Source organism: Oncorhynchus mykiss, chromosome 8 (assembly GCF_057628025.1).
Source record: "Oncorhynchus mykiss isolate SJ-2025 chromosome 8, ASM5762802v1, whole genome shotgun sequence".
NCBI lineage: Eukaryota > Metazoa > Chordata > Actinopteri > Salmoniformes > Salmonidae > Oncorhynchus > Oncorhynchus mykiss.
The window spans coordinates 20,173,617-20,195,573 of NC_143029.1; the positions used below are offsets into that span (position 1 = coordinate 20,173,617).

At 41.9% G+C, this 21,957-nt stretch overlaps 1 protein-coding gene across 2 annotated transcripts in view; it reads left to right on the forward strand.

Annotated features, from left to right (window-relative positions):
- Positions 1-19,648, forward strand: part of LOC110529552 (lethal(3)malignant brain tumor-like protein 3) — a 42,424-nt gene extending 22,776 nt beyond the window's left edge. Inside the window, exons 19-22 of one of the 2 annotated variants that reach the window (XM_021611811.3) lie at positions 7,169-7,260; positions 16,512-16,672; positions 16,765-16,827; positions 18,344-19,648. In XM_021611811.3, the coding sequence (XP_021467486.3) occupies positions 7,169-7,260; positions 16,512-16,672; positions 16,765-16,827; positions 18,344-18,487 (460 nt within the window). In that variant the 3' untranslated portion in view covers positions 18,488-19,648. The remainder of the gene's footprint in view (positions 1-7,168; positions 7,261-16,511; positions 16,673-16,764; positions 16,828-18,343) is intronic. The other variant, XM_021611812.3, reaches the window with a different exon arrangement.
- The last annotated feature ends 2,309 nt before the right edge of the window (positions 19,649-21,957 follow it).

The window sequence follows — 21,957 nt, forward strand, 5'->3', positions numbered from 1 at the left end:
GAATGTGTGTCCAAACTTTTGACTGGTACTGTATGTTGCTTCTGTATGTGCATAATAGCAAAGTTAACCAGCATATTGGTGTTGAGAACACCAAGCCTCACTCAACCACAAACTAGTATAAAGCAATTTCACAAATGTGCTGTTTTTAATCTTTGCCATGCTGTAATAAAGGCTTTTTCCCCGTTAGACTGGTATTACTTTTAAATTATTTAGTGTTGTTTACACTGTTCCAAACATTGTGATCTAACAACACCTGTTTGTCACACATAATATGCACGAAGCCTTGTATAACCAGCCTAAGAAGGCCTAAGAGCGCTTCCTGTTTAGTCTTAATAGCGTAACCTTCTTAGGCCTATATTTCAATATATACTGTAGGCTACTGCAGGGGTTCCCTAACTTTTTATGCCCACAACCCCGTTGTTCTCGCAACCCCAACCACGCGATTTTTTTTATTTGGGGCTATGCTAGTCAACATTATAACAGTATTTCTGACGGTCTATTCAACTCAGCCCCACATTAAAAGTATGTGATGGTATGACAGGCAATTGCAAATTAGTCTGACATAATGTATCTTATCTCACCACCACTAATGAGATGGGTGAGCTTGACCTTCTCAAAGTTAGAGGGCTTGGTCGACAGTAAACACCTCATCTCTGCTGTCACATCCAACCTGGATCTGTATTTGGTTTTAATGCAAACAATAGCACCGAATCCAGCTTCACACAGATATGAGCTGGCAAAGGCTACTGTGAGTTTTATGGTGGTTTCAAGACAACTGGGAACTCTGAAAATACTAAGTCGAATCATGATGTCCGTGATCTTCAGGTCAGAAGGTCGGGGCTCTAGAAAGAGGCCTGAGTTCCCGAGTTGGAATCCTGAGTGAGGATGATCAGAGTGAGACTGACAGCAGTGTATTCCCTTTGAGTCAAGAACCAAAACTCCTCCGTAGTGACCCGTGAATGCATTCGGTCACATGATTCATCCGTTTTTCATCAATACAGCCATGCAGCACACTGAACATCCCCTGGCTGTTTTATTCTCGGGAATCGTGAGACAGAACATTATGTCCTGGTGAATAACATCCCCCGACATGTATAGTGAACAAAAGTAAATGCATGCACATCTTGGTCCTCACAGCTAAAATCCATGGATTTTCCATGGAAATCCTTGGAGAGCATAAGCTGGGGAGTTTTTGAGTCATTTAGTCAGTCTCCTCTTGATTGCTCGCAATAGCATGAATTCTTTGTTTAACAATGTAATCTGACAAAGGTATTGATGTGTTTGTGTGCCTCTGTCACCCCACACATTGTTTTCACCATATCAATTGCGGCCAGTAATATCAAAGTCTCCGCAATAGTGAGTGGTTTCATAGTGTAACAGGCCTAGCCATTCACCGCAGGAATAGTTCAAGTGCAACGGTCAAGTGCGGCCTTTTCCCATGATCTAAGGACGCTCTCTGGTTGAATTTTAGATTTGATTAATTTTCATTTAGATATTTAAGGTTAACCAGATTGCAATGATTTTGAGATACAATTTTATATTGTATATTAATGGTTTTATCCCCGACCCCATTTTCACATCAGGCTACCCCACATTGCGTCGCAACCCCCAGTTTGTGAACTGCTGAGCTAATGTATCAATCAATTATTTGTTCATGTCATCCCACAGCATACGAGTCATTCATGCTTTGATAAGCAATCAAGCATAAAATAAGGGAGCTGAATAATTAGCCTAAACAATAAATACATCGCAATTTGCGAATGCATGTAACTGTTTTTGATCTTTGCTTTCTACGAAAAATGTTTTGGTTAGAACAGACACTGGTACACAATTTACTGTTGTTTACACTGTTCCAAATGGTCAAAAAAATATATAATATTGTAATCTAACAGCACTTGTTTGGCACACATAATACTTACACAGCGTGCTTGCATGATCTACAGTATTTTCCACAACTAAGTCAAATACATCTGACTTCCCCTTTCCCTCCTGGGAACCAGTAAACATTCGCCAATTTCAAGTTCCTATTTCCCATCCGCTGCATCAATTTTGCTGTCGTGTTATGGCGTTCAGAGTTTGTTATAACCAATTTATTGATGTGATTATTATTTTTGATTTAACTAGGCAAGCTATGCCGGATTAAGTGATATGACATGCTATTCTATAAAATCATTTCTCCGTAATTAATATTACCTGATTGAGCTAATCATGTAAATGTACTAGAGAGCCGGGGCACCACAAAATAATATTTATAGAGCTGTTATCTTCCAAATAAACTCTTAAAGACCTAGTAATATTTTACATCAATAGCAGTCAATTTTAATGGTCATCTTAATTCAGTCTCATCTGAAAGTTGTAAATTCTTGGTCATCTGCATGAACCCTGGCTAACAAGTTGAATCAGCAATACAGAATTGGGTTCAATTATTTATTTACTAAATACCTAACTAATTACACAGAATTACACATAATTAAAGAATAACTTGATTACAAATTACTTCATAAAGGAAAACGTCCCTAGCGGGCGGAACAGATATGACAGCTTGTTACACAAAAGAAAAGGGGCTGGGTTTGAGTGAAAGAGCGGGAAGACTGAGGAACAAAGGGCGAAGCTATGCTATTGTAAATACAGTATCTTATGCATTCTAAATTACCGCCCATTTGGAAAAGGAAAATGCAATAAATATTTACTGAGAAGAGAGAGGAGGGCGTGTTTGAAAAGTTTTATAGCCCATGTCCCTTCACAGGGGTGGGCCACTGATTGAGCAGAGCCCTACCTTATGAAAACCCAAATCTCACATTTTAGAAGCTAAAATCACATTTCATCCCATCACAAATAATTTCATATTCAAACATCTAAATTGAACAACAATTCTATGTGAATCCGATAACTCTGATGTGTAGACCTTACACTGTAGACTTTATGTAATCTTATCATTGATGAGAATGTCTCAGATGACAACCGAACTGACATCATATTCATTAAGTACTAAAGGGGTTTGCAAATGTAACATCAGTAGGGTAGAGAGTGGAAAAAGTGGGGAATGGGTATTCATGACTGTCATAAACCTACCCTCAGGCCAACTTCATGACACCAGTTAAGAACAAATTCTTATTTACAATGACGGCCTACCGGGGAACAGTGGGTTAACTGCATTGTTCAGGGGCAGAACGAAACATTTTTACCTCATCAGCTCGGGGATTCGATCCAGAAACCTTTTGGTTACTGGCTCAACGCTTTAATCACTAGGCTATTATGATAGGCTATTCAGTAAGTCAGGCCCTATTGGTCACATGCATGCGATGCATACGTGTTTCACATAAAGAGAGCAAGGGTTGAGCAAATAGGGAATGTTTTTTCTAAACAAATGAGGGATTTCGGTAACATAACTTTTCAGTCAGAGAAACAAATAAGAAATGAAATGGCTGTAAAAAAATATATTTAATTTTTTTTTTACACAGAGTGGCCATCAGGCTCCCTCTTGAGTCATTTGTGTCTTAATTATTTCATCAACCAGTGCTCTTAAAGTATCAGACAAGTTCAGTGTATTTAGTTGATTTTATTCAAACACATGTGTGTCCACAGTGTGCCTACAGTCGTGGTCAAAAGTTTTGAGAATGACACAAATATTAATTTCCACAAAGTTTGCTACTTCAGTGTCTTTAGATATTTTTGTCAGATGTTACTATGGAGTACTGAAGTATAATTACAAGCATTTCATAAGTGTCAAAGGCTTTTATTGACAATTACATGAAGTTGATGCAAAGAGTCAATATTTGCAGTGTTGACACTTCTTTTTCAAGACCTCTGCAATCCACCCTGGCATGCTGTCAATTAACTTCTGGGCCACATCCTGACTGATGGCGGCCCATTCTTGCATAATCAATGCTTTGAGTTTGTCAGAATTTGTGGGTTTTTGTCCACCCGCCTCTTGAGGATTGACCACAAGTTCTCAATGGGATTAAGGTCTGGGGAGTTTCCTGGGCATGGACCCAAAATATTGATGTTTTGTTCCCCAAGCCACTTAGTTATCACTTTTGCCTTATGGCAAGGTGCTCCATCATACTGGAAAAAGCATTGTTCATCACCAAACTGTTCCTGGATGGTTGGGAGAAGTTGCGCTCGGAGGATGTGTTGGTACCATTCTTTATTCATGGCTGTGTTCTTAGGCAAAATTGTGAGTGAGCCCACTCTCTTGGCTGAGAAGCAACCCCACACATGAATGGTCTCAGGATGCTTTACTGTTGGCATGACGCAGGACTGATGGTAGTGCTCACCTTGTCTTCTCCGGGCAAGCTTTTTTCTGGATGCCCCAAACAATCGGAAAGGGGATTCATCAGAGAAAATGACTTTAACCCAGTCCTCAGCAGTCCAATCCCTGTACCTTTTGCAGAATATCAGTCTGTCCCTGATGTTTTTCCTGGAGAGAAGTGGCTTCTTTGCTGCCCTTCTTGACAGATGCACTCACACCTGCCTGCTGCCATTCCTGAGCAAGCTCTGTACTGGTGGTGCCCCGATCCCGCAGCTGAATCAACTTTAGGAGACAACAATTAAATCAACAATTAAATCGCTTTCCTTGAAGTTCTTGATGATCCGATAAATGGTTGATTTAGGTGCAATCTTACTGGCAGCAATATCCTTGTCTGTGAAGCCCTTTTTGTGCAAAGCAATGATGACGGCATGTGCTTCCTTGCAGGTAACCATGGTTTACAGAGGAAGAACAATGATTCCAAGAACCACCCTCCTTTTGAAGCTTCCAGTCTGTTATTTGAACTCAATCAGCATGGCAGAGTGATCTCCAGCCTTGTCCTCGTCAACACTCACACCTGTGTTAAAACCTAGCGTCCCACATCGACAACTTCCGGTGAAATTGCAGAGTGCCAAATTCAAATTCAATTACTATAAATATTTAACTTTCATGAAATCACAAGCGCAATACATCAAAATAAAGCTTAACTTGTTGTTAATCCAGCCGCCGTGTCAGATCCCAAAAGGCTTTACGGCGAAAGCAAACCATGCGATTATCCGAGGACAACGCTCAGCACACAAAACATTGCAAACAGTAACCAGCCAAGTAGATTAGTCACGAAAGTCAGAAATAGCAAAAAATTAATCACTTACCTTTGACTTACCTTCAATAAAGTCCCTCTTTATATCCAAAAACCTCAATTTTGTTGGCGCGTTTTGTTCAGTAATCCAATGGCTCAAATGCAGTCACAAGAGGCAGACGAAAATTCTGTAAAGTTCGTAGAAACATAGTATCTGTAATAGTATCTGTAAAGTTTGTAGAAACATGTCAAACGATGTCTATAATCAATCCTCAGGTTGTTTTTAGCCTAAACAATTGATAATATTTCAAACGGACAATAGCGACGTCAATATTAAAGAAAAACAAGAAAGGCGTGCTCTCGGGATTGCGCACCACACAGGTTGGGGATTTTCCACTGGCCTCTCATTGAAACTGCGCATTCTCCCTAATTTTTCATAATAAAGACCTGAAACAATGTCTAAAGACTGTTCAGAGCTAGTATAAGCCATAGGGAACGGAATCTGGGTCCTATCCCTTTAAATGGTGGATAGGCTTTCAATGGAAAAACACCGATTTCAAAATAATAGCACTTCCTGGATGGATTTTCCTCAGGTTGTTGCCTGCCGTTTCAGTTCTGTTATACTCACAGACCTTATTTTAACAGTTTTGGAAACTTTGGAGTGTTTTCTATCTATGCATATCCTAGCTTCTGGGCCTGAGTAGCAGGCAGTTTACTTTGGGCACGCTTTTCATCCAAAATTCCAAATGCTGTACCCTATCCCAAAAAAGTTAATGAGAGAATCACTGACATGATGACAGCTAGTCCTTTTATGGCAGGGCTGAAATGCAGTGGAAATGTTTTGGGGGGATTCAGTTCATTTGCATGGCAAAGAGGGACTTTGCAATTAATTGCAATTCATCTGATCACTCTTCATAACATTCTGGAGTATATGCAAATTACCATCATACAAACTGAGGCAGCAGACTTTGTGAAAATTTGTGTCATTCTCAAAACCTTTGGCCACGACTGTATATATGGAAAAATACATCTTTAAAAATTTCGCTCAATTGAACAGACCAAGATTTAAAACTTTTTTTTGTCTGGGACAGCCCTATACACTATTGTGCTTGAAAAGCCCAGGAGGGCGAACCTTCCTGAGAAATTGGATCCGGTGTGCCTGGAGCCAACGATCATACCATGATCAAAGTTGTTTAGGTCACCAATTTTGCCCATTCCAACATTCAATCGAACAGTAACTGAATGCTTCAAAGCCTGCTTTATATAGCAAGCCACGGCCACATGACTCACTGTCTGTAGGAGTGATCCATTTTCATGAACGGGGTGGTGTACCTAAAAAACTGTCCGATGAGTGTACACATCCTCCTTCAAGTGACCGATACACAATTGAGGTTATTTCTTTAAGTTCTTTTTTATGGACTTGAGAGTTTAATGTTCATGGGCTAAGATCAGCACCTATCTATTTTCACACAGAAAGCCACACAGAGAGCCGCAGAGTCACAGTAGTAGAATTAAAGATTGCTCTAGTTACCAAGCCTCTCTACATCAGCTTCCAGCTGTTGGCCATATGTGGGCAGCTTGATTTGTATAGGCTAACATGAAATTCACCAAAAACTTCACTTTATTCTTAAAATGTTCATTAAAAAAATGTTGATTGTTAAAATGTTGAGTAATGTTATTTGCACAGAGAAATTGGTTGTCCAGGGACTGGCACCAAGTTTTATCTCTGTGTTTTATTCAGGAGTTGGAACCTGCTTTCAGTCCAATGCACAAAACAAATTCTGAAGACATGGAAAAGAGAGGGGACCGAAGGTGTTCGCTAAGTTTAATTTAGAGAGAAGCTCAAGTCATTACTCTGTTATTTATGAATTATCAAGACTCATCAGAGCAGCATGTTGATTGAGTTTGACCGAACAATTTTTGGGATTTGGGAGTGATTACAATCTACATTACATTTTCACCCCAGGAGTAGTGAAGGTATTAGAACATATTGGAATGTACTGTGATATTTAAGTAATAACTCAGTATGTCATTAAAAATGTTTTTCCAAATTGTGTGATCCCAGTTCCTGCAAGACTGCCCTGTTTGTGTGTCTCTATTGACCCCCTTCTCTCTTCCAGGGTTGGGCGGCCTTGCAAGCAGAAGAAGGTAGAGGAGCTGGTGGAGGACGAGGAGATGAAGAGTGAGGTGCCATGCATAATTGAAACCAAAGGTATTGAACTGGTGTTACGGCTCTCGTTTGTAGCATGAAGAGTGGACCAAGGTGCAGCGTGGAAGGCGTACATCGTTCTTTTTATTGATGACACCAAAAGCCAAATAACAATGACAAAAACAAAAGCACACACAGTTAGTTCTGTAAGGCAAAATAAACTATACAGAAAACAAGATCCCACAAAACCCAAAAGGAAAATGACAACTTATATACAGTGGGGAGAACAAGTATTTGATACACTGCCGATTTTGCAGGTTTTCCTACTTACAAAGCATGTAGAGGTCTGTAATTTTTATCATAGGTACACTTCAACTGTGAGAGACGGAATCCAGAAAATCACATTGTATGATTTTTAAGTAATTCATTTGCATTTTATTGCATGACATAAGTATTTGATACATCAGAAAAGCAGAACTTAATATTTGGTACAGAAACCTTTGTTTGCAATTACAGAGATCATATGTTTCCTGTAGTTCTTGACCAGGTTTGCACACACTGCAGCAGGGATTTCTCCTTCTCCAGATCCTTCAGGTTTCGGGGCTGTCTCTGGGCAATAAGAACTTTCAGCTGCCTCCAAAGATTTCCTATTGGGTTCAGGTCTGGAGATTGGTTAGGCCAATCCAGGACCTTGAGATGCTTCTTACAGAGCCACTCATACAATGTGATTTTCTGGATTTTTGTTTTAGATTCTGTCTCTCACAGTTGAAGTGTACCTATGATAAAAAATTACAGACCTCTACATGCTTTGTAAGTAGGAAAACCTGCAAAATCGTCAGTGTATCAAATACTTGTTCTCCCCACTGTATGATCCCCAATCAGAGACAACGATAGACAGATTTTCCCATAGATTTTCCCACACCCTGACCTAACCAAACATAGAGAATAATAAGGATCTCTAAGGTCAGGGCGTGACAACTGTCTCTAAATAACATTATATTCTTCCCACTGGATATCAAGAGCATCACTGCACAGTGTTTCCCCAATATAGTCTGATCTATCGCCTCCCACTCATCTTACCCCGTGCCTTCCTTCACAGTATGAATCAGTAATGTAGATTAATCAAGAATTACATCACTTCCTCTGTCTTTTACTATGCTGAATGTGTACACCTCTTGGGATTTCTCTCCCCTTACTCTGTCGTGCCAGAGCTAGGCACAAGCTGTCAAAACAGTTTTACACAGTGCAATTATGTAAATGTTCATGTCTTTGGCACATATAATATATCTTGTTTCTTGTCCTAGCTCCTTTGGTTTCAGTTCATTTATTGAGTGAAATTCCAACATTCACATCCTCTCCAAACGAAACCAAACTGCACCGCATACCAAAGCAGTCCTTGTAGTGTAGTGTGAACATAACCATTAAGCAATACGAAACCTTAAAGCAATAGGAATGACTCACTCCTTCTACAGTACAGTCTCTAGATTCAGGGTTATTTGTGTGATGTCCCTGTGTCAGAGCATCAAAGGCTCTGGTCCTTTGTGTCTTTGTGAGTTCTCACTCTTCTGAAGGGATAGAAAGGTGTTAGATTCTAAATAACAGAGTAAGAAACTGTCGGACACTATAAAAGCTCCAACAAAGTTTATTCACCCAAAGGATCGAACAGCTGAACAGACAAAGACATATTTCAATAGAATACCTGATAGTTAACAATATTTTAAGTTTATAGTCAGAACTCATCAAAGGCTAGCAAGCTGGAAGCAAATATTATTTGAATACCAAAGACAGACAGAATTTGTTTTCGTTAGGGTTGGGCGGTTCCGATTTTCATACCTTCATACCGTTCCTGTACCATACCGTGGTATATGTTATTACCGGCAGTGCACACAACGGGCACTACTTCTTTCAAAATCTTTTTTTTTACACACAAAACAAATTTAGGCAGCATTCTCATTTCGATGCCAAACGCACCCCTGGTGTGCGTGGCCAAATAGCTGTATTTCATGTCATCCAACATATGTAGTTTTGAGTTTAGTAAGCGGCATTGGCACATGGACTGGAACCAGTGCTTTGGTCAGATGACATGAAAATAGAGCTCCTGAACTACGCGCTCCAGTTGTGGGTTTGCAGTCTCAATTAGAATACATGAGCAGAAAATAACCCTATACCACATACCTACCCCTACCTACTAAATGGTGGTGGATGTTATGGGGCTATTTTGCTTCCATTGGTCCTAGGGCCCTTGTTATGGTTAAGGCATCATCAACTTTACCCAGTACTAGGACATTTTAGCCAAAAACCTGGTTGTCTCTGCAAGGAGGCTGAAACCTGGCTGCAAGTGGATCTTCCAGCAAGAAAATAACTCCAAGCACGCATCAAATTACACAAATAAATGGTTCATTCGACATAAAAACATCATTTTGCATTGGCCATCTCAGTCTCTGGACTTGAAACTCATTGAAAACCTGTGGTTTAAATTGAATAGGGCAGTCCATAAGCGCAGACTAATGATATCAAGGCTTTGGAAGGATTCTGTATGGAGGAATGGTCTAAGATCCAGTGGTGGCCGCTGATTGGCTGAATACCAGGGGCGCGGGGTCGTTTGGAGTTGTCAACAAAGCAGCATGACAAACATATGATGCGAAGTTTTCAAACTACTGATAGTTTCTTTGAGAAGATATAGAAGCGATCTGTGCATTTGAACAACAGCATAAATACATTTCACTTTTGCATGTCAAAAACCGAATGACAAATGCTGCATATGCTGCCACTGTTTTGAACAGATTAGATTATACTATTTAGAACGAGCGGCCAGCTCACGAACTAACGGGTGCACCTGGGAGAACTCAACAAGCATGCAGATGCAATAAGTGAAAATACATTATCTAAATGGGGATAGCTAGCTAACATGTCACAAAGCATGATGCGCTAGCTAGTTTCATTCTGAAACAACTTAATATTTCTGAGTTAGTTACATATTAGTTTAGAAAGACTTTAATTTGGAATGGGAGCTAACTAGCTAGTTATAGCTAGCTAGATGCTTATCAAAGGTAGATAACTGGTTAATTTGACCCCAAAATTTACCAAACTATTTCTCAATGTTTCTAAAAATGTATTATAGCTGGCTAATTAATTGGATCATGCTTTGTGATACACCCAGTTTTATGCTGTTTAAGTCCACAAAACATGTCGCCCTGTCACCTGAATACCATGGGGGGAATTGGTCAGCCACTGTCATGCTTTTTTGTCCTACCAGATCCACGAAGGTTTGAGCTAGTGTATCTCTGTCCTTCGACTCTTGTTAGATGTAGATGTCCGGTTTATCAGGTCCCAGACTCCGGTGACTGTTATGATTATTTATTTCATTTTTAGCTTTAGCGCCATCTGTACCTGATAGAGCAGATCTAATCTCAAGCCATCTGGTGCAGGAGACTCATTGGGAGGGAGACTAGAGCAGACCCAGAGGTTTTGACTGAGTCCACATTTGAGTGCCCCAGGATGATACATTTACTTTGTGCTGTTATAATTTATGCTATGAAATCCTGCGATTTCATTGGGGCAGTTCCCCCTCATAGCAAATGGCTGGTAAAACAATCCAAACAATGTTCACCGGGCCTATGCGCACGCGGAGCTGTTGCTGCTGTCAGAATCACTGAGGGGTAGTGCTGAGCGATTAACCAACATTTATTTTCTCTGGGTTTAAATAACTAATTGACCAATGTTGGTTCAATTTCTTGAATTCCATTTAGTTCAGGGGTTCTTGTGAGCCCAATGCGGCATTTCGATGGAGAGAATTTAAATAATTTACAACTGAAATCAAGGCAAGAATTTTGTGGGATGCTGGGCTTAAGAGAGTTGTAGTTTTCATTTAAGCAAATATTCAACCTAGTTCGACAACGACTCCCATTGTTAGGTCCCGGAGACATGAGCATCTCGTCATTATATATACAGTACCAGTCAAAAGTTTGGACACTCCTACTCATTCCTGTATCAGCCAACAAGTGCTCAGCATATGTGGGAATTCCTTCAAGACTGTTGGAAAAGCATTCCAGGTGAAGCTGGTTGAGAGAATTCCAAAAGTGTGCAAAGCTGTCATCAAGGCAAAGGGTGGCTACTTTGAAGAATCTCAAGTATAAAATATATTTGGATTTTTGTAACACTTTTTTGGTTACTACATGATTCCATATGTGTCGTTTCATAGTTTTGATGTCTTCACTGTTATTCTGAAATGTAGAAAATAGTGAAAATAAAGAAAAACCCTTGAATGAGTAGGTGTGTCCAAACTTTTGACTGGTACTGTAGATCTCTGGATGATACACTTTTACGCCTGCTACGTTAGGTTAGATTTCCACACAGACCGCACGATTGTAACGGTTTTCTTTATGAGAAGGAGAGTCGGACCAAAATGCAGCGTGTAGATTGCGATCCATGTTTATTAAACAAACGAAACACGAATCTAAATACAAACACTACCAAAACAAGAAACGTAACGAAAACCGAAACAGCCTATACTAGTGTAAACTAACACAGAGTAAGGACACTAAGGACACTAAGGACAATCACCCACCACAAACTCAAAGAATATGGCTGCCTAAATATGGTTCCCAATCAGAGACAACGATAAACACCTGCCTCTGATTGAGAACCACTTCAGACAGCCATAGACTTAGCTAGAACACCCCACTAGCTACAATCCCCATACAAACACACCACATACAAAAACCCATGCCACACCCTGGCCTGACCAAATAAATAAAGATAAACACAAAATACTTTGACCAGGGTGTGACAGAACCCCCCCCCTAAGGTGCGGACTCCCGAACGCACCTCAAAACAATAGGGAGGGTCCGGGTGGGCGTCTGTCCATGGTGGCGGCTCCGGCGCGGGACGTGGACCCCACTCAATCAATGTCTTAGTCCCTTCTCCTCGCGTCCCTGGATAGTCCACCCTCGCCGCCGACCATGGCCTAGTAGTCCTCACCCAGAACCCCACTGGACTGAGGAGCAGATCGGGACTGAGGGGCAGCTCGGGACTGAGGCAGCTCGGGACTGAGGGGAAGCTCAGGAGTGAGAGGAAGCTCAGGAGTGAGAGGAAGCTCAGGAGTGAGAGGAAGCTCAGGAGTGAGAGGAAGCTCAGGCAGGTTGACGAATCTACCATATCCTGGCTGGCTGGCGGTTTCGGCAGATCCTGGCTGACTGGCAGATCCTGGCTGACTGGCAGATCCTGGTCGACTGGCAGATCTGGAAGAGTCTGGTCGACTGGCAGATCTGGAAGAGTCTGGTCGACTGGCAGATCTGGAAGAGTCTGGTCGACTGGCAGATCTGGAAGAGTCTGGTCGACTGGCAGATCTGGAAGAGTCTGGTCGACTGGCAGATCTGGGAGAGTCTGGTCGACTGGCAGATCTGGGAGAGTCTGGTCGACTGGCAGATCTGGGAGAGTCTGGTCGACTGGCAGATCTGGGAGAGTCTGGTCGACTGGCAGATCTGGGAGAGTCTGGTCGACTGGCAGATCTGGAAGAGTCTGGTCGACTGGCAGATCTGGAAGAGTCTGGTCGACTGGCAGATCTGGAAGAGTCTGGTCGACTGGCAGATCTGGGAGAGTCTGGTCGACTGGCAGCTCTGGCTGCTCCATGCTGACTGGCTGCTCCATGATGACTGGCAGCTCTGGCTGCTCCATGCTAACTGGCTGCTCCATGCTGACTGGCAGCTCTGGCTGCTCCATGCTGACTGGCTGCTCCATGCTGACTGGCAGCTCTGGCTGCTCCATGCTGACTGGCTGCTCCATGCTGACTGGCAGCTCTGGCTGCTCCATGCTGACTGGCTGCTCTGGCTGCTCCATGCTGACTGGCTGCTCCATGCTGACTGGCTGCTCCATGCTGACTGGCGGCCCTGGCTGCTCCATGCTGACTGGCGGCCCTGGCTGCTCCATGCTGACTGGCGGCCCTGGCTGCTCCATGCTAACTGGCGGCCCTGGCTGCTCCATGCTAACTGGCAGCTCTGGCGGCTCCTTGCAGACTGGCAGCTCTGGCGGCATCCTGCAGACAGGCAGCTCTGGCAGCTCCTTGCAGACAGGCAGCTCTGGCAGCTCCTTGCAGACAGGCAGCTCCTTGCAGACTGGCAGCTCCTTGCAGACTGGCAGCTCTATGCTAACTGGCAGCTCTATGCTAACTGGCAGCTCTATGCTAACTGGCAGCTCTATGCTAACTGGCAGCTCTATGCTAACTGGCAGCTCTATGCTAACTGGCAGCTCTTTGCAAACTGGCAGCTCTTTGCAAACTGGCAGTTCTGAACAGGCGGGAGACTCCGGCAGCGCTGTAGAGAAGGAAGGCTCTAACAGCGCTAAACAGGCGGGAGACTCCGACAGCGCTGGAGAGGAGGAGGGCTCCGACAGCGCTGGAGAGGCGAGGCGCACTGTAGGCCTGATGCGTGGTGCTGGCACTGGTGGTACTGGGCCGAGGACACGCACAGGAAGCCTGGTGCGGGGAGCTGCTACCGGAGGGCTGGGGTGTGGAGGTGGCACAGGATGGGTTAGACCGTGAAGGCGTACTGGAGATCTTGAGAGCGGTGCTGGCACAGGACGTGCAAGGCTAGGGAGGTGTACAGGAGGCCTGATACGTGAGACTGGCACCATCTTCACCAGCCGACTAACACGCACCTCAGGACGAGTATGGAGCGCTGACCCAGGTGCCATCAAATCCCCGACACGCTCCGTCGGGCGAATTCCATGTTTAAAACACCAACACAGCAACTCCCTCATTTCTCTTTCCTCCAATTTCCCCATTAACTCCTTCACAGTCTCTGTTTCGCTCACCTCCAACACCGGCTCTGGTCTCCTCCTTGGCTCCTCACGATAAACAGGGAGAGTTGGCTCAGGTCTGGCTCCTGACTCTGCCACACTCTCCCTGAGCCCCCCCCCAAGAAATTTTTGGGGCTGACTATGGGGCCTCCGTCCGCGCCGCCTTGCTTGCTTCGCAAACTCCATTCTCCTATATCCCTCCGCGCACTGCTCCATCGAATCCCAGGCGGGCTCCGGCACTCTCCCTGGGTCGACCGCCCACCTGTCTATCTCCTCCCAAGAAGTATAGTCCATATTGTACTCCACTTTGGGCTGTTCTTGCCTGTTGACACGCTGCTTGGTCCCTTTGTGGTGGGTGATTCTGTAACGGTTTTCTTTATGAGAAGGAGAGTCGGACCAAAATGCAGCGTGTAGATTGCGATCCATGTTTATTAAACAAACGAAACACGAATCTAAATACAAACACTACCAAAACAAGAAACGTAACGAAAACCGAAACAGCCTATACTAGTGTAAACTAACACAGAGTAAGGACACTAAGGACAATCACCCACCACAAACTCAAAGAATATGGCTGCCTAAATATGGTTCCCAATCAGAGACAACGATAAACACCTGCCTCTGATTGAGAACCACTTCAGACAGCCATAGACTTAGCTAGAACACCCCACTAGCTACAATCCCCATACAAACACACCACATACAAAAACCCATGCCACACCCTGGCCTGACCAAATAAATAAAGATAAACACAAAATACTTTGACCAGGGTGTGACAACGATAGATGAATGTACAGAACACAACGAGAGGGACAGAGACAATTTGTGAAAGTATGCCTTATCTACTTTGAAAAACGAGTACAATTATTTAATCAGACAGCGCTGTAGCATACTGTATGTAGGCTACAGTACTTAGGCAGGCTAGCTAAATAGGATGACTAAAGACAGTACAGTATGGGGAGCACATAGATAACATTAGGTTTAGCTGGCAGACTGCTACTGCATGAGCAGAGATGCGATGATGACTTTAACAAATTAAAAATAATTCAGTTATTAAATAAAAAACGAATAATAATATACACAACTGAAATATTTTAGTATTTCATAATAATTTCCTGTTTTTCTATTTACCCAATGTGGACCTGACAGAGACATTGCAAAATGTTCAATGTTTTGGAAATTGAATTCTCACTATTTTGGGGTTTGGAATTTCCATTAAATAGTTCATAATGCATTTAATGTATTAAAAAATCTAAAACCTGATTATTTAAAAAATAATCAAATCAAAAAGCACTCAAAAAGCACTAATCACTCAGCACTACTGAGAGGCTGACTAGTAGGTAACTGAACAGCTTGTTTTAAACAATATCATTTTGAAACCGGAAAATGTAAATGTTTACCAGACTTTTATCAGCATTTTAAAATATAATCCATGAATTATATAATATATTTGTTAAGTTTTTTTTATCACAAGTGGGGTGCCGTCCCTAATGCCTCAATGGGTGAGCCGCCACTGCTAAAGGATCCTTTCCAATGTGTTCTCCAACTCATAAAAATTTTTAGAAAAAGGCTCAGTGTCGTTATCCTCGCAAGGTGAAGTATTGAAAACAGGGGTGTCAATAATTTTGAGCCCTACCTTTTTGAGAAAATAGTATTACTTGTTATACAGAATCTCTTTATCTGAGCAATTGTATTAATATAAAATAAAATACAAAATAATTCCCAATTTTTTGGAGCATACAATATCATTTAATTACATTTTAATTTCGGACCCCGCTGTATATTATAGATTTAATGAGTAGTGGTCATTCTCTAACATGAATTTTCATATATAACACCACATGCCCCAAAGGTATTTACTCAGCAGAATGGTGAGAGAAGACTCTTCCAAAAAATACTTCCCATTTCCCTGAAACATGAATAATAATGTCCTTGAGTGCTTTGTTGTTAGTTTTCTCCATCCACCAAAGTAAAATAACATGAAGTTGCTGTGTCACAACTGTCATTCAATTTGTACTAAAGAGTTATGACCCATCCGTTTGTGACTGTGGCCTTTGCTATTGGCTGAAACCTTTCTAAGTGGTCCTCCCTCTCTTGCTACAGTAGATTAGTTCCTCCCGGGGCAACATTTATCTTTATGTTCCATCAAACTTTAGAATTACTCTCAAAACATCTAAATATTTTGCTTCACTTGAATTGTCACTACAAATTATACATTTTAGGAAATAATATTTGGAAGATGCTCAAAGATGTGTTTATGCCTGGAGCAAAGTAACAGTCAGCATTAACTCACTATCTGATTAGACTGGTTGCCCCTGGTTCCTAATATGGTTAGGAGTGAGCGTCAAGCATCTGCGTTCTGTTTCTTCTAGCATTTCTAGATACTTCCATCTGATCACTTGCTGATTTAATATCAAGCAGTTCATCTACAGGTAGCCACAGCAACAAATCCCTTGTTGTTTAAAATTAAGTTAATTCATTCAAGGTTTTGTATGTTTATTTTCTTCTCTTCCATACAGTAGAGCTGACACTACAGGAAGCCCTTCACCAGTCAGTGTTCATGCCATGCACCTCGCCATCCCCCAGCAGCACTCCTTTCTGCTGGGACCAGCACAGCAAGCTGCTACCCACCGTGGCTGGCATCACTTCAAGCAAAGTGGCTGTGTGGACAGTGGAGGAGGTACTGGATAACTTACATTGTTTTGTGCAGTCTAAATAACTGTCTGGGTAATTTGGATAACTGTACTAACCATGATGTTCAATGTGTTACAGGTGATTGAGTTCATCCAAGGTCTTCCAGGCTGTAACGAACACGTGCACACTTTCAGAGATGAGGTACAGTTTCAGTACACTACAGCTTTTAGCTCACTGACCACTGATACACACACACACACACACACACACACACACACTTCTGGGAAAAGGACTTCCCATTTACTGTCTGCTTGTGGGATTATAAAGATCCCATTTTGGTTTCATCAGATGCATTACCTCCACATTATCGCTCTGTGGTCTCCACATCTGTGTCTGCCTCAGAGTTGAAACTTTTACTGCAGTGGGCTAAATCAGGGTCACACAGAGTGTTTCTTGGTAGTCCTAAATAAATCTACTTTGAAACAAAAGTACACACCTCACACACACGGTTAGCTTAAAAAAAGAAGACACCTGTACCATGTCAGATATAGAGTTGAAATGTATTCAATTTGGAGCATCACAATATTACTCAAATAAACAGTGATGGTATTTGAATTATTATTTTTTTGCATTAAAAAAAGTGCCAATATTTCATGAATAAGGTGCAAATATTTTACAAATAAAGTAAACATTTTTAGAATAAAGTCTGTTATATTTCAAGATTAACGTAGGGGATTTGTTTAAGTGCATGTCTCCCTGGCTCCTTAATGCTGTGCACGCCACCATTGAAATGTCTTAGTTACTGTAGATGACCTGGTGAAACTATACTTTAGAATTGGCTTTAGTAAGAAGCACATAATTACCATATTATTATAAGTATTAGGACATGGAAAAGGTTGTGCCACAGATTATTTTCAGAAGGAGGAACCGTTGTTACATACAGAGACGGGCGGGTTGTGTGTGTATGCAGGTGTGTGTGTGTGTGGGCGGTACAAACTAGGGGCAAAACAAACTAATGGCCATCAATCTAATGCTCTAATACACTCATTCAAACAGGCGTCACTGCACATGATCTATTAGCTCGCACACACACACACACACACACCAAGCTTCCCCCTGTCAATTTCATACTATAGGTGTACAGTCTTCTAACGACCATGGAGTGTTATGAGCACAAACAAAAAAGTCAGTCTGCGCTTCGGATTCGCTACAACGTTCTGCTGCGTACCCTAGGCGAACATTTTGCAAAAATGTTTTTACATAACAATGAATGACCTTATCCATGGTGCTTTACTAACAGTAGTATTTCGCCCTTATGGCAACTATCCTTCTAGCGGCTATACGCTAGTTGGCTACATGAGCACACCCAATAAAACACATTATCTTGGGATCCTGGAGACTGGGGACTATGCGTGTGTATGTCCCATGTCAAACTGCTCTCCAAATTCGGCACAAAACCACTATTTTGCAGCCCATTATAAAACTATAGCGGCCTACTAGATTGAGTACCCTAGGCTAATCATATGTTACAGTGGGCAAGTAAAAGTAAATTATGTGCCTATCCAATGGCTGCGGGAAGTATGAACAATGATTTTGGAGGTTGAAAGTGAAACATATTCCTTGGGCAAAAAGGTTCATTAGGAAAGCACTTTGATGGTGGACATTTTCAAACGTGAGACTTCTCTAACTCTTCCCTCCCTCATATGTTTTTGTCCAGCAAATAGATGGTGAAGCCTTCCTTCTGTTGACTCAGGTTGACCTAGTGAGGATCATGAGCATCAAGCTGGGTCCAGCCATAAAAATCTACAACTCAATCTTGATGTTCAAGACGGCAGAGGAATCGGCATGTAATGAGCTCTAACGAAAGTCGGAGGCCACTATTTTTACCCTGAGCAGAGCAGAGCCAGGAGAAGGAAGTCTACAGATAAGGATGTGAAGCACAAAGAACCATTCTTCTTCTCAGAGGAAGCAAACTGAATGCACATGTGAATTGCACAAGTTATTTTTTTTAAGACAGCCATATTGCGTACTGCGAATATCCAATGTGATTGACTCATTGGAGAAATGTCATTTTCAATCATCAGCTCTATTATGTGTAATATTATTGTACAGTATAGGCTCTTTTTATATTAGTGTTGGGGTGGTGCAACGAGTATGCTCGTTCTACCTAAAAACTAAAACTGGAAATGTAGTGCAAATGCGTCAGATTTCCTTTAGTGCATCACAATCAGCAACTCTGACATTTTCATCATGTAGAAAGTCCCATCTGCACAGGGCTTTAGCTGTTCCGGTCTCTCTGGGATGCTGATGTCATGCAGATCAGAGAGATTCTAACTGAGAATGGAAGCTCAGTGATTCCCCAGGTGAGTGGCACAGAGAAATTAATACATTCATTAGAAAGTCCTCATGCTTTAAAAAAAATCCTTGTTACTTCTGTCTGGCTGCTGGGGTGGTGATGCTGGAGGACAAGGCTGTATAACTGAGAGGAGAGAGGGATTTTTATTAATTCACCAAACCAACAGGAACCATACTGTAAAACAAGACATCAGGCCCTGCATTTAATTTCCCTTTTGGTAAATGCACCAACCTATTATGCTTTATGGATAGCCATATACAGTACCTGTATAAAGACCAACATGGGTCACCCTGGTCTGGTTTCTCCTGTGTATTGTACAGTCATCTCCTCATCAGTACTGTTCAGGACCTATGAAGCAGTGACAAGTGTCTGTTTACTTCAAGGTACTAACCCCAGGGAAGGGGTTTGGTTGAATGAATTAAATCTAAAAGTCCATATAGACAATTGTATTTCTTTACGTGGACTGTTGTTCACTTGTTTATTTACAGTGCATTCGGGTGGTATTCAGACCCCTTGACTTTTTCCACATTATGTTACGTTACAGCCTTAATCTAAAATGTATGATTGAGTGTAGACTCCTCGTCAATCTACACACAATACCCCATAATGACAAATTGAAAACAGGTTTTTACAAATGTTTGCAAATGTTTAAAAAAAAAAAGAAAACAGATACCTTATTTACATAAGTATTCAGACCCTTTACTATGAGACTCAACATTGAGCTCAGGTGCATCCTGTTTCCATTGATCATCCTTGAGATGTTTCTACAACTTGATTTGAGTCCACCTGTGGTAAATTCAATTGATTGGACATGATATGGAAAGGCACACATCTGTCCATATAAGGTCCCACAGTTGACAGTGCATGTCAGAGCAAAAAAACAAGCCATGAGGTAGAAGGAATTGTGTCTAGGCACAGATATGGGGAAGGTTACCAAAACATTTATGCAAAATTGAAGTTCCCCAAGAACACAGTGGCCTCCATCATTCTTAAATGGAAGAAGTTTGGAACCACTAAGACTCTTCCTAGAGCTGGTCGCCTGGCCAAACTGAGCAAACGGGGAGAAGTGCCTTGGTCAGGGATGTGACCAAGAAACCGATGGTCACTCTGACAGAGCTCCAGAGTTCCTCTGTGGAGATGCGAGGACCTCCCAGAAAGACAACCATCTCTGCAGCACTCCACCAATCAGGCCTTTATGGTAGAGTGGCCAAACGGAAGCCACTTCTCAGTAAAAGGTACATGACAGCCCGCTTGGAGATTGCCAGAAGGCACCTAAAGGACACTCAGACAATGAGAAGCAAGCTTCTCTGGTCTGATGAAACTAAGATTGAACTCTTTGGCCTGAATGCCAAGAATCACATTCTGCAGGAACCTGGCACCATCCCTACGGTGATGCATGGTGGTGGCAGCATCATGCTGTGGGGATGTTTTTCAGCGTCAGGGAATGGGAGGCTAGTCAGGATCGAGGGAAAGATGAAAAGAGCAAAGTACAGAGAGATCCTTGATGAAAACCTGCTCCAGAGTGCTCAGGACCTCAGACTGGGGCGAATGTTCACCTTCCAACAGGACAACAATCCTAAGCACACAGCCAAGACAACGCAGGAGTGGCTTCGGGACAAGTCTCTGAATGTCCTTGAGTGGCCCTGCCAGAGCCCGGACTTGAACCCGAGACCTGAAAATAGCTATGCAGTGACGCTCCCCATCCAATCTGACAGCGCTTGAGAGGATCTGCAGAGAAGAATGTGAGAAACTTCCCAAATACAGGTGTGCCAAGCTTATAGCGTTATACCCAATAAGACTGGCTGTAATCACTGCCAAAGGTGCTTTAACAAAGTACAGAGTAAAGGGTCTGAATACTTATGTAAATGTTATATTTGACTTGTTGTTTTATTATAAATTGGCAAAAATGTCTAAAAACATGTTTTTGCTTTGTCATTGTGGGGTATTGTAGATTTTTTTTTCAACTTTACTTAAAACTTATTAGGGCAACATCCTCTGACATCATCCGCTGAAAAGGTAGAGCGCAAAATTCAAAAATATTTTTTCGAAATATTTAACTTTCATACATTCACGTGTTCAATACAACAAATTAAAGCTGAACTTTTTTGTTAATCTACCCATCGTGTCCGATTTCAAAAAGGCTTTACAGCGAAAGCACACCATATCATGTTATGTTAGGTCAGAGCCTAGTCACAAAAACACATACAGCCATTTTCCAGCCAAAGAAAGGAGTCACAAAAAGCAGAAATAGAGATCACTAACCTTTGATGATCTTCATCAGATGGCACTCGTAGAACTTCATGTTACACAATACATGTATGTTTTGTTCGATAAAGTTCATATTTATATCCAAAAATCTCAGTTTACATTGGCACATTATGTTCAGTAATGTTGTGCCTCGAAAACATCTGGCGAATTTGCAGAGAGCCACATCAATTTACAGAAATACTCATCATAAACTTTGATAAAAGATACAAGTGTTATGCATGGAACTTTAGATAAACTTCTCCTTAATGCAACCGCTGTATAAGATTTCAAAAAAGCTTTATGGAAAAAGAAAACCATGCAATAATCTGAGTCCAGCGCTGGGACACAAAAACAAGCCATACAGATACCCACCATGTTGTGGAGTCAGTAAAAGTCAGAAATAGTGTTATAAATATTCACTTACCTTTGATGGTCTTCATCAGAATGCACTCCCAAGAATCCCAGTTGCACAACAAATGTTTGTTTTGTTCGATAAAGTCCATCATTTATGTCCAAATACCTCTTTTTGTTAGCACGTTTAGTTCACAAATACAAACTCACGAGGCGCGGGCAAGTCCAGGCGGAAGTTCAGACGAAAAGTTCAAAAAGTTATATTACAGTTCGTAGAAACATTTCAAACGATGTATAGAATCAATCTTTAGGATGTTTTTAACATAAATCTTCAATAATGTTTCAACTGGAGAATTCCTTTGTCCTTTGTCTCAATC